General features: G+C 30.2%; 1 protein-coding gene across 1 annotated transcript; it reads right to left on the bottom strand.

The window, feature by feature from the left end:
* Nucleotides 1-9,700: 9,700 nt before the first annotated feature.
* LOC125812464 (sesquiterpene synthase 9-like) lies at nucleotides 9,701-13,055 on the bottom strand. Its single transcript, XM_049491948.1, has 7 exons — nucleotides 12,953-13,055; nucleotides 12,504-12,777; nucleotides 11,729-12,104; nucleotides 11,416-11,634; nucleotides 11,129-11,267; nucleotides 10,659-10,907; nucleotides 9,701-10,005 (listed from the first exon to the last, which is right to left on the bottom strand). The coding sequence occupies exons 1-7, from the start codon at nucleotides 13,040-13,042 to the stop codon at nucleotides 9,712-9,714; spliced, it is 1,641 nt and encodes a 546-aa protein (XP_049347905.1). The 5' UTR covers nucleotides 13,043-13,055; the 3' UTR covers nucleotides 9,701-9,711.
* Nucleotides 13,056-13,497: the final 442 nt, after the last annotated feature.

The following is a 13,497-nucleotide window of genomic DNA, read 5'->3' on the forward strand; positions in this document are numbered from 1 at the left end:
CATAAACGAATTTAGAAGAACACTAACCTGTTGAAACTTCTACAAAAGTCGTCCAGATGCCAAGGATCCAGAGCTACGATCTTCTCCTATTTCCTGATTGACTGTTACTACCAAGTTACTTGTGTGGGCAAGTATTACTTGTATTTCAAAGATGATTTCTTTCATGCCACATCCAGCCTATTTATCTAGTTTTCCAACTCAAGAATGAATAGGAAAAACGTCCAAATAAATTTCAGGCTTAATTAGCAATCAAGAGGATCATGAGAATAAATTGAGATAAAAACGTTTTCATCCATTAAAGGCCAACGTTTTTGTCTAAGACCATTTTCATCCATTTAAGGCCAAACGTTTTTGTAATCATAAAATTTTCATCCATTTAAGGCCAAACGTTTGTCACTAACTCAATCTTTAATTCTCAAATATTCATCCTTTAAAGAAGATCAACAATTAAATTTGTCCTTCTTTTCAAACTTGGTCAATTAATCAGGCATAGTAGGGACCGTAGATATATTTAATAGAGGCTTCCAACTACGATAATAATTCTCAAATGAACGAATTAACCATATCGCAATAAATTACAAAGTATTCCACTAAAAATTCTGTAATTGCACTCCTCGATTTAATTTCGAAATCTACCACTACATCTTATTTAACCCCCCGTGTTAGAATTACCGACACCAATCAATTAAATCAAAATTATCTGAAAATTTAATTCATTGACTAAATTAATCCTTTATTATATTTACTTAACTTATTTCACGTGACGGATCTAAAATCCACCTGCAGGGTTTTCACGTGAAAACTTATAAGTAATCATAAAGGGGTGTCTTCAACTCGGGTCCGAGACACGGTTCTATCAACTAATTATTATTTCACTAATGTAATTTGTCATTATCTAATCTATTAGGAATTTATTGACTCATCAAAAAGTCTCACCTTTTAATAGATTAAAACAATAAAATAAATTACATAGATCATAATAATTATATCAAGATTGAGAGTATAAGTACATGTAGTGGACTAGAGAATTTATTTATAAATATTCAGAACATAAACAAATGTCTCTAATTGGTCCGTTCAATACATACAAAATGTACTAGCACAAAAAGTTGAATTTAACCATTCTCATAATTAAGATCAAATTATATTTAATCTTGTGCTACGATCATCAAGATGTTCGTCTTACTTCATCTTTGATCGTGAACATAAATTTATAACGTATATGCACCAACAATTTTAATCTTCCGTGTATGAGTTAAAATACTCCATACACAAAATTGTCTACTATATAAGCAATGGACACACATATATACATAATGATCTACTTAAACAAAAATTTATTATATTAAATAAACAACATAAAAATCTTTACAAGGGATTAAATAAAAAATACTATAACACAATTACATGGTTAATAGTATATCCCAACACAATGTTTGTCCTTGAACGAGTTCTAAATTTCGCACGTGTGATAGACACATTATATAAAGAGGAAGATGGATACACCAATGCCAAAGGCAAACTTAAAAATATGATTAACTCGATACTGACTGAATCTGTCAAAATATAAATATAATGATGAAATTGCACCTTCATCAATCAAATATTAAGAGCAAAATAAGGCATATACATTAGATTCAAGACATTTAATATGCCATTCATAATATATGAGCTGTTAATTCATGGGGAATGTTTGAAATAAACAATAGTTGTTTTTAATTTACTAAGCAAAAGTGTGGTAGGTTTGTCTTTTTTCTGTCATGTTCATTTTTAAAACATATACAACACTTGAGTTGTATTAAATCCTGTTTTATTTCATTTCCAGCTTGTTTGGATGATTATTAATTATCATCACTGTAAAATGCATCGTAATCGTATTGTATTTGTATTGTATTGTGGTCATAATAAAGTTTGAATAAATTGTATCTTTGTTACGGTTATATAATTTTTTTATTATTTAGTTGGATTCAATGTATTGTACCGTATGATAATTATTTAATTTACTAAAAATCCCATCGTTGTTGTAAATATTAGATAATGTAATAGGGTACAATAAAACTAAACAACAATTACAAAAAAGTCAACTAGATGCACTGATTACGACTCGTCAACATTTTAAGTTATTAATTCATACCACTCCTAATGAAAATTAATTATAAAACTAAATTCGTTCACTAACGATGATATTTTTGAAGAATGAAAAAGTCTCACAGTGATGGTTTGGACAATCCTATTCTTTTGGGCTCGCTTTAGGGGTGTGACTTAAGCACAAAGCCTAATTTTACATGATATAAAAGAAGGACCTATCTCATCCAATATTATATTCCAAATTAAACTATCCATGCTTCAGGTGTTCAATAACTCATGTCTCCATAAAACGATTGTAGCCACCATAGGTAGAAAAAGGTCATCCTTTTTAGATGAACCCTTTTCACAATAGACTAGTGGATACACTAAGTTGTTCAGGTCTTATACATGTGGCAAGGTATAGGATGCGCTGGTAGCGTGAGGAAGATCGTTGTATCATCACTATAGCTCTTAAGTGATGGTTTTTGGTAAGAGAATCTCCCACAAAGTTATTGTGTTTTTATATACATCAGTTTATTGTATTTTTACATACATTTCAGAGTTATGTTGTATCCTTGTATATACAAAGAGTTGACATCACGTTTTTAAACAACTTTTCTTTATATTGCACTTGTTTTAAATGTTTTATATTGAAATGAGTTCAATCAAGTATTCATGGGTTAAGAAGAGCCAAGGTAAGTGTTTGTTTTAGATTCCCTTTCAAGCCTATTCTGTTTTAGCATTCCAACTCGCATACTCATACATTCAATGTACTGATGCCAGTTGGCCTGCATTGTCTTATGATGCAGACAAAGGTAACTAGGATCGGCATTCCAGAAACCGTTGATCCAGTGAGCAGTTCAGAGTCAGTCGATGAGCCTCCTTGCATTCCGGAGGATCTATTTTCATTGCTTTCTAGTTATTTCATTGGTATGTTGTAAGGTTGTCCCAACATCCATCTCAGTTGTTTTAGAGGCTTCATAGACAGTCATATGTTAGTCCTTTGAGTCTTTTCATTATCATTTCTTATTGTTAAGACTTGGGTTGCCACTTTTGGCCAAGTTGAATGTTTAACCTTTAAATATTCTTAGTTATTTTACTATTCAGTTCAGTTAAGTGTTATTGATCATTATAAGTATGAATATTGTCTTCTGCTAAGTTAAGTAAGCCAGGCCAAGGGTTCGCTTGGGGACCAACAATGGTCTTCGAGTGCCAAGCATGTCCAGGGTGTAGGCTCGGGGCGTGATAGTAGCTAGGGTCATGATAGGCGCTTCGTTGATACCACTTGCAATTCGAGTTAACTATGGTGAGCTTCCTTGCTTCTGGAGGATTCCATTTACTTTTCAGTTTAGTCAGGATGTCGTGGGTCTTGTCCCGACTTCCATCTTTTTCACTTAGAGGCTTCATAGATACACAATAAAGGTTGAGAAGTATGTTTCATTTATTTTTAAAAATGTTTTAAAGACTTGAGTTGCCTATTTCTGCGAGTTGATTAAACTAATTTATTCGGAGTTAAATTTTGAGTTAAAGATTTTGTAATTGAGTTCAATGAATTTTATTCAATTTAAGCTTTTTATGCTTGAGTTAGTCTTCCACTTCTAGTCAGCCAGGATGAGGGTTAGCTTGGGGACCAACAATGGTTCTCGAGTGTCGGCCACGTCCAGGGTGTAGGCTCGGGTAGTGACATACTGCTTGCTTCTACACATATGTAGGTTTTGAGCACGAACCTGTGTGATCATTCTTCTTCATCTTTCTCTGAGGCTTTCAGAAGATTTTGAGTGGTAGTTGTTTGTCATTCCGGTGGGCCCTCTTGTTCCTTATTTTATGCTTTGTTTTATTCTATTTGAGAAACAAAAACATTGAGACTTATATTTATTTTTTAATTTTTTTTCATCACAAGAGACTTGTACACGTGACAACCAGAATTTGAAAGTGTTTTTGTTATTGGCTAAGTTTTCCCCACTTAATTCACCCGATATGAATTTACGTGTAAATAAAAAATGGTTCGGGCCTTAACTTAGAAATTTTCAGAATGTTACATGAATACAAGTGATGTAAATTTTTTAAATACAAGTGATACAAGAGCGAAGGAATATTAATACAAAAGTTTTTAATACAAGTGATACAAGAGAGATAGAATACAAATGATATGTTTCATTCCCAAAAATCACTTACTCTTCATCAATCCTAAAATTTACACAATAATGGTAATTAATGGTTTAATTAACGTAAAATGCTACATTTGAGGAATCAAGTGAGTAAGTGCATGCATTTATAGACTTAGATAGAAATTGAAGAGAGAAAAATGCAGCACGTTGCTATATTTGAGCACCTAAAGACACCTAAATTTCTTGTTGACAAAATTAAATCACGTGTTCTTAGACATTATTGAAAAATACCTATGTAAAAAATTCTAAACACCATTGATAGCCATAGAGAAAAAAAACTATGTATAAAGTCTTAAACAACGTTGATAGCGCCCCATAGGGAAACTAAATTCTATACATGTTGAGAAAAATGGATCAGTTGCTTGTAAAACCACTGAAAAATATATATCCTACTCTATAAAGTTGACAATTAACAATTGATATTTTCTAACTAACTACACGTATACATCCATATCCCTAACAACTTCTACCAAAATATCTAGCTAAGGTAATGTCCAATCTGCCCTCAACATCTGCTTCAACTTATTCCTGTTTTATCATTTCAACTTAAGCCTACCATAAATACAATTTTTTAGCAGCAATAAATATGAATATTAACAAAAGTGAGGGCAACCATCTTTTAAGAAAATTTCCATATTTCTCGAGGGGTTCTAACCTCCAGATTACGTAAGTCTTTGGTTCAATTTCACAGGATCACAATTCAAACAATTGTTTTTCTTTGGAATCTATCTTTCTTGTTGATTTGCAGTAGTTGATGTGTTTTTAATTATAGTTAGCTAATATTTAAGAAAATTAGATTTTGATTATAAATTAAACACGTGGATAGGTGACACTCATTGAAAGGTGCACTAGGGGAAATGGAGGGGATCTCACTGGAGAAAAACCAAGTTCAACCTAAGCCTATAAAAGAAATATTTAATGCTAAAGTATTGTAAAAATGTACGGGGAGGGGAGGGGTTAAAAATTACATGTCTACACTATATAGTGTAAAACTTTTATCTTTCTTGTTGATTTGCAGGAGTTAGTCATGTTTTTAATCATAGTTAGACTAATATTTAAGGAAATTAAATTTAAATTATTAATAATTGAACAAGTGGATAGGTGTTACTCTGGAGAGTTGGCAAAATAGTCACTCTCAAGACTTAATTGGACATTAAGTCACAAGTCTTGAAAACTTTGTGGTATACCCATTAAATTAATTATGACATCACCCATGTGACCTACTTGGGACATACAAAAGCATCTTCTAAGTTTTGATACATACACTTTAGTCCCCCTTCTTTTCAAACAGATATGAAATAATACGTGAATTTTCATTTTTTAAAATTATATTTGAAAAAGAAAAACTCTCAAACAAGAAATCAAAATAGGAGCTCGTTTTCATAATTTTGTTTATACAATGTTATGTTCAAATATTTTTTACATGTAATGGTATATATATGTGTGATGATACTTTGTGAAAACCCTAGGTCTTTGAATTTTTTTAAAAAAAGTTGGTACAAAGAATATATTACTTGGTGATTAGAGTTCTTCCTTTTAATTACCAAGATCAAATAGTAATGAAGTATTAAGTTTATGTGTTGGCTTAGACCTTCCTCCCTATCAGATGAATTTTATACAAGTCACTATGTATTTGATCGCTCGTTTGATAATTTGTATTAACTCTCCTAAACTGAGTAGTATATGATTGGATCAATGTAACTAGAGTTCTGATTTTTACTTGACATTAATTAATAGTAGACTCTCCATCTGAATTAGGTCTGTATACATTTATGGAGTGAATCATCGGTCATTGTATATGTATATTGTATGAATAGTTCTCCAATCCCATAAATTGGTTTTTCAAGATGCATGAATGTATATGTATGTGATGAGTTTGAATATAACTATTGAATTTTTATATGACTGCTTGTTTGATTTGATCTATTGTAACTATTATTTTTATTCTCAGATTCAACATGTCTCCTTTTAATCCCCTTAGTACTATTTTGGATCATAACAAACTTGAGGGTCCTAACTATATGTTGATTGGAGGAGAAATCATGACTTCGTGTTAATTGATGAAGAGTATAAGCTTGTACTCTATGAGGAATGTCTATTGAAACAAGATGAAAAGTCTAGTGATGAGAATAAGGTAGCTTATCAGAAATGACGCAAAACTGATGAGATGGCGCGGTGTTCCATTATGGCTTCAATGTTAAATGTGCTGCAACATCATCCATCATCAAGTTTTGAAATTTTGGAAACTCTCAAACAATGGTTTGGTGACTAGGGTCGATAAGATAAGTAGACTGCCATGAGATCTCTCATGAACACTAATATGGTTGAAGACACTCCTGTTAGAGACCATGTTCTGAAGATGATAGGTCTTATGAATGACCTAGAGGTCTTGAGGGATGAAATTGACAACAACTCCCAAGCTGAGATGATATTGTAGTCTCTACTTGACAGTTTTCAACAGTTTTGCCTAAATTATAATGTGAATAAGATGAATCTATGTTTGGCACAATTGTTGAATGAGCTGCAAGCGGTAGAGACAATTGTCAAAAAATCAACATCATCTATGACACTGTATGTTGAGAAAGGTTCTACTTCTAAATCGCAAGGTGGACAGAAGAAGAAAAAGGCTCACAAAACTAAGGCAATTTAACCTCCAACTGGGGGCATGAAAAAACCTAAGTGCAAGTATTTTCATTGCAAGATGCCAAACCATTAGAAGGCGCATTGTCCAGTTTTCTTAGCCAAGAAGAAAAACAATCCAGGTAACTCACTTTCACTCTTCGTTGAAACATATTTAGAGGTTGTTTCTACTAATTCATGGTATGTAGCCTCAGGATCCACTGATCATATCTGCACTACTTTGCAGGGGTTTCAAGAAACTTGCAAGCTGATTAGAGGTGAAGTTAGCATTTTTCATGCGGATGGTTCAACAACTCTACTTTTAGCAATAGAAAATATCTCCTTTTTTTTTGTTTGATAGTGGTAGAGTTTTAATTTTAAACCCGACCGGTAGATTTATGATTCTGGTTCATGAAATAAGTTAAGTATTGCTCTAAATGAAACTAATCACTGAATCAAATTCGTCAGTAATTTAGTTTATTGATTAGTACATGTAATCTTGACATGGGGAATTACATAAGTGTTTAATGGGGAATTTCGATACAAATAGAGGAGTGTAATTACGAATTTCTAGTGGAATGATTTGTAATTTATTATGGTAAGAATAATTCAAATTAATTATTTGAAATTATTTCCACAATAGGAAGCCTCGGTAATTAATTATGTGGTACTTTAGTCAATAAAATATCTTGCAATGTAAAATATCGAGTCAATACTCCTTAAAACAAATGAAATTGAAAATATAACATAAGTTCTAAATTCAAAACAAAAAAATTTAACATAATACTCTTATGTCAAATTTCAACATAACATACATAAATATGATTTAGATGAAAAGGAGGACGTAAGTCCATAACTTTATTTAACAATGAATTTCTACTTTAATTTAAAAATTAAAATATATTTTTAGATAATATGAAAAATTGCATGGAATCACATGAAGTAAAGGTTGAGAATAAGAAGGAAATGAAATATAAATAATATTAAATCAAATCAAAGACATAAAAACTTGTTTAGAATTTTCTAGTGTCTATACTGGTCAGAGACAAAGTTTGTTAGAATTTTCTATTGTTTATTATTTATATTTATACTGGCCAGGGAGATTCATTTTAGGAAAAAGAATCAGATATACTTATTCATTTTGTGATTAAGAATTGATATTATATTATTTCGTCAATAAGGTGATTTATATATATATTCTCATTATCTAACCAATAGAGTATACATATTTGGGTTTTTTCATTAATGAATTCATATTCACTGAATTAAAATTATTTGATTTTATTTTTAATTTAAATATTGCCAACTATTAAATATAAAATTTCCACCCATTAATTTTTAACACTCCAAAGTCCAAACCCACCCAACTAAAAAACACTCAGTCCCTACTCATTTATTCCATCATCGGCTTAATTTTATTCAATTCTATCGTAAAATGTTTGTTTTTTCTTCAAAATTTCTAACTTATTCTTGATTTAAATAGAGGAGAACAACAGTTTTGATACCTTAATCTTGAAACATCAAAGGGTAAATGTAGCCAACAAGCAAAATGATATAAAGGTTAAATTAGAAGTGCCCGATGGCGAAAGGTTTTCAATTGATTCAACAAAAATATAGAATTCTAAAATGCAGCCGATCACATTCACAATGACGGAATAAAAAAGGGATTGAGTTTTCTTTTTTTTTTTTTTTGAAAATTGAGTTGGGTCTGAAGGGGTAAATATTAATGGGTGCGAGTTATTTCCAATGTCGTTATGAAAATATTCAAATTAAAAGAAAAGTTGAATGATTTTTTTTTAACTCAATGAATAAGTTGTGAACGAAAAGAGCAAAAATGTTTTTATTGAAAGTATTAATTTATTTTTTTTAATTCAAATATGATTTTTATCATCCCGTTTGTTGAACTGTTTCATGGTTGAAAGCGGAGATTTTTCTATTTTATCCTTGAGAATTATTAGTCTTGAAAGTATACATTTGACCGACATAGGAAAACTAAATGATTAATATAATTCATGTTCACTGTTTAATTAATTAATTAAAATAAATTTTATAGAAAACTTGACTTCAAGAGAATACTAAAGTTAGAATGGTAAACTTACATAAGGTACGTGAAATCTAAAATGGTAACACTAACAGAGGTACTCATGTATTTACTTTGAAAAGAATCAATTCATGTTGACATTCAATTTTTGCCCGATTCATAATTTAAGTAATCTTCAAACTTTGTCAATTTCAAATAAGTTAAAACAATTATTTTTTACAAAAAGTCAAAAATATTTTCAGAGCAATTTTGCCATTTTGTAATAAACAATATAAGGTGTTTATATATATGGTATATATATTTTATAATATTCTGAATATGTTTTCTATATTTAAGCATGAATTTAAGTTAAAGTGTTGTGTTTTTTTCTTTATTTAAATCAGTTAATTCATAACTTAATTGATATACTTAAATTATTTATTTCAAATTAATTAATTTACATTATTAAATTAAGAAGCTTTTAAATTAATTGGATGCATAAATTATTCTTGTCCCAATTCTATCAAATTCAAACCTTCCAAGAACAAATCGTCTTCAATTATTTTTTATAGTAATTGTTGATAAGTTTGATATTTATAATAATGAAGGATACTTTAGTCAATTTAATGATTATTGCACGATACAATCAACCAAATGTGCTATTAAACCAAAACAAACGATACAATTTATTTAAAGTATATAATTATAAAATAATGTAATACAATACAATACAATACAATACAATATAATATGCATCACATATAAATAAAAGATCTTCAATTTATTGTATGGCTGATTTTGCTCCAATTCCTTGATGGTGTAATTTCATAATGATTTTCATATTTTGATAGATTCAACTAGTAACAAGCTAATCATATTTTTTAGTTTGCCTTTGGAGTTTGTATATGCATCTTCTTCTTTGTATAACATGTCCATCACACGTGCAAAATTTAAAACTCGTTCAAGGACAAATATTGGCACTTTAGTAGGACGGAGAAGTTCTTTGTTTACATCCTTCCATCCATTGATGACTTCTTTATGGTACTTCATGTATGCCTCTTGCTTTGAAGCTCCATATTCTTTCATGTAGCATTCAATAATTGAAGCTACATGTCCTCTTTCTTGTTCAGTCTACATAAAATAAATATCAACATCTTCAGTATAACTAAACTACTATAGTTTTAGCATTTCCTTTTATCATATTGTAAGATTCTTAGTTAATTCTTAAGTCAATTTAATATAAATCCACTATATACAATTTATTCCATCTGTATGCTTATGGAGGTATATTTGAAGCAAATCCGAACTGTTCTATATATTTTGTTTTTCGTGCTATTAAGAATTTACTACGTATATGGATTATAAGATGGAGAAATTGAGATAAATAGCCATTCAAGAAAATTGTAGCTAACAAATACATGTGTTTTGTATATTAATATATAATATATATTGTTGATACATATACAATCCCCTATTACATGTCATATTTCACTTTTTGAATGTCAATTTGAGTAATCTTAAAGAGTTAAAGAGTGAATTGTATTAATTTAATATTTTAAAATTATAATTTAAATATTCAAAAAACTACATTAAAAGTACTTCAAGATACCATTTTCCTCATATTAATATGGTCAAAAAATATATCTCAAAATATTGATAAAAAATTAATACAATTTAAATCTCAAAAAATAAAACATGACAAATTTAATGAAACGAAGGGAGTATTTTTATTATTTTTTTCAATCGGCTAAATGTCTAATTTGCCCTTGAGAAGTTATACTTACTTCATGTCCAATAATATCGTCCATTGCTCTACAAATCATTGAGGATGCTCGTACAATCAAAGGCTCATTCATTAACCATTCATAAGTCTGTTTGGGTATAAATTCCTCCATACCAACCAAGGAAGAAGCGGTTGCCATAAGACAGCCAGAGCTTACAAGTGCATTCTCCAAGTGCTCTTCACATTTTGGAATACAGCCACCATCTAACCATTGGGCTTCCTTAAAATAGGCACTCACCAAATTCTTCATCTAAAAAGAATTAATTAGAAATATTGTTAGCTAGATAATAATTAAGTCGCAAAAGTATTCATTTATTTTCTTGAATTATACATAGGGGTGGGGAATGAGAAGTGGTTAAAGGGAATTCATTACAACGTGGAAAAATTCAGACAGCCATCCAATTGGACTACTAAAATTCCGCATATTACTTAACTGACATATTTATGTGGTTGGTTAAGCAATAATATTACCTCTTGTTTTGCATAGTATACACGGTCTGATTTACATTCTTTGGCCAATACTTGTTCCATTTCACTATAAACGTCTAGAAGAGCTTCATAAGCAGGTCTTAGATATGGCTCGATTGAATCGATTGCAGTGATATCCCATCTGAAAATTACAAACAAATCGATTTAATTTATGTCTTGTACATTAATTTCACAATAACAACATAAATACATGTTTAATTTTTCATATTCATTAATGAGGGATTGTAAAATAAGAAAGTTAATTTACTTATAAAGTTTGTGTTTTATACCTTTGGATTGCATCGGTGAAAGATGCAAGTTCATCAAGTGTTCCATAAGCATCATATGTATCATCAATAATAGAGCTCATCTTTAGTACTTTAGTCATCATTGTTCTAGCACGATTATATTTAGGCTCAAAATACATTCCTAGTATCCAAAAGTAACACTCAACCAATCTGTCTCTTACATGTGACAATTTGTTTGCAAAATCCAAATCTTTCCACCACCTATATCATAAGATCGACGATTTAAATAATATATAATTGTATCATATATGAAGTAAGTACATACATAGATCAAATTATATAGATATCTTTATACCTTGTAAGCTCACTAAGCTCTCTTTGGTGCATCTTTTGTAGCATGTTGAAATCCAATTTTGCAAATTTCAAAAGAAAATTGTCGTGTGCATCATTGTTTTCATAGGTGGATATGTATTTCCTAGCTCCCATCCTTGCTGCAGTCTTGTGAATAGGTTGGCTTAAGGTTTCAGTAATTTGAACCTTAATCGAGTCATTGTTCGAGTTGGAGAGCATAGATTCGAGATGAGTGATAGTAAAGATAAGAGCTTCTTCAAGAATTTCCTCCCCGCGTACTCTCAGATGTACTACTTCATGTAGACTCAATAATCCTTGAACATCATCAGTAAGGTTTTCTTTGAATTTTCCATCATGATCTATGAATTTCTTGAAGACATCTACAGATTAATTAATATCGTCTTTTGATGTTAGCAGATATAAAGAAATTTAATTTGTTACAAGCCGTAACTAGACATAAACCTTCGTAAGAGTTTTTTGCTGCCAAAATTATTTACTCTGGTATTCTTTCCGTTCCAATTTATGCGATATAATAATTTGATTCAGCACAGAATTTAAGAAAGAAAAGAAGATTTGAAAAACGTGTACATGTGATAGTATTTGTGTGGCAGTAAAACTTTTGAAACATGCGACTTTAAACATGCCATAATATTTAATTTGTATTGTTATAAAAACTTAAATGCAAATTGTTGTTCAACATGCCATAACATTATATACCAAGCTAATTAGAAATTGATTTTTATTGTGACTTAACAAATGTAAAGATAGAGCACATTTACCAGAAGAGATGTAATGTCCTTGTTGCCTTAGCAGTCGAAAACGAAGAGCAACAACGTAAAGGTTGTCATCATTATTCTCACTCTGTAGTTGAGAATCAAAAATATTTTGAATGGATGTTTCGATTTCATTATGGAAATGATATTCTACTCCCAATCGTTGGATTGTGTCTATCAACACAAGTTTTTGAGTGCTATTATCACAAGTTTCCATCAACATTTTCCTGAATATTTCTTTTAACTCATCAACTTCAAGTTTCTCTTGGGTACTTATTTCCTGCAGGACATCCAAAATCAGTAAATGTCTTGCAGCATACTATATTAATTAATCGATTAAATATTATGTACGTTAAGTTTAGACAAAATAGTAAAAAAAAAAAGGTATAACATGCAAAATTAATTAGCAACAATATAATAAGGAGATTTTAAAGAAATAGTATGTGTTAACTCACAGGAGTATAAGAAAGGAAATGATATCCCCAAACAGTTGAGTGAAAATTAGCTAAGCGACGAGACTTATTATTAGGAGAAGTAGTAGCCATTGCTTCACTCTACTCTTTTTTTCTTATCGAGATTTGTGGCTTTAAGTTGTGCTAATAGGATCACCTATTTATAATGTACGTACTAGTTACTACCACTTATTCTAGTACATTATATATATCAATCAATGCTTAGAGTCATCTGTCTTTTTCTTTTAAATGACATGATATAAACATTGCAAAAAATTAGTTAATAAGAATTTAAAGAAAAATTAGTGGATTCTTGAACATGATGAACTGTTATTATTTATGTTGTTTCGAAGAAATTTTCATTAGAATGATATTAAAGAGGAGTTTTTTTTATTTATTGAAATTGAAAAGGATGGTTAATTATGCAACAATTACAATAACATATCTGATATCATCTCATATAAGTGGAATTTGAGAAGGATAGGATGTATGCAGGCCTTATTTGTATCTTTGTCTGATAGAGAGGATGTTTACGATAGATCCTCGAA

Source organism: Solanum verrucosum, unplaced genomic scaffold, assembly GCF_900185275.1.
Source record: "Solanum verrucosum unplaced genomic scaffold, falcon-dt-bn FXZP01000752.1, whole genome shotgun sequence".
NCBI lineage: Eukaryota > Viridiplantae > Streptophyta > Magnoliopsida > Solanales > Solanaceae > Solanum > Solanum verrucosum.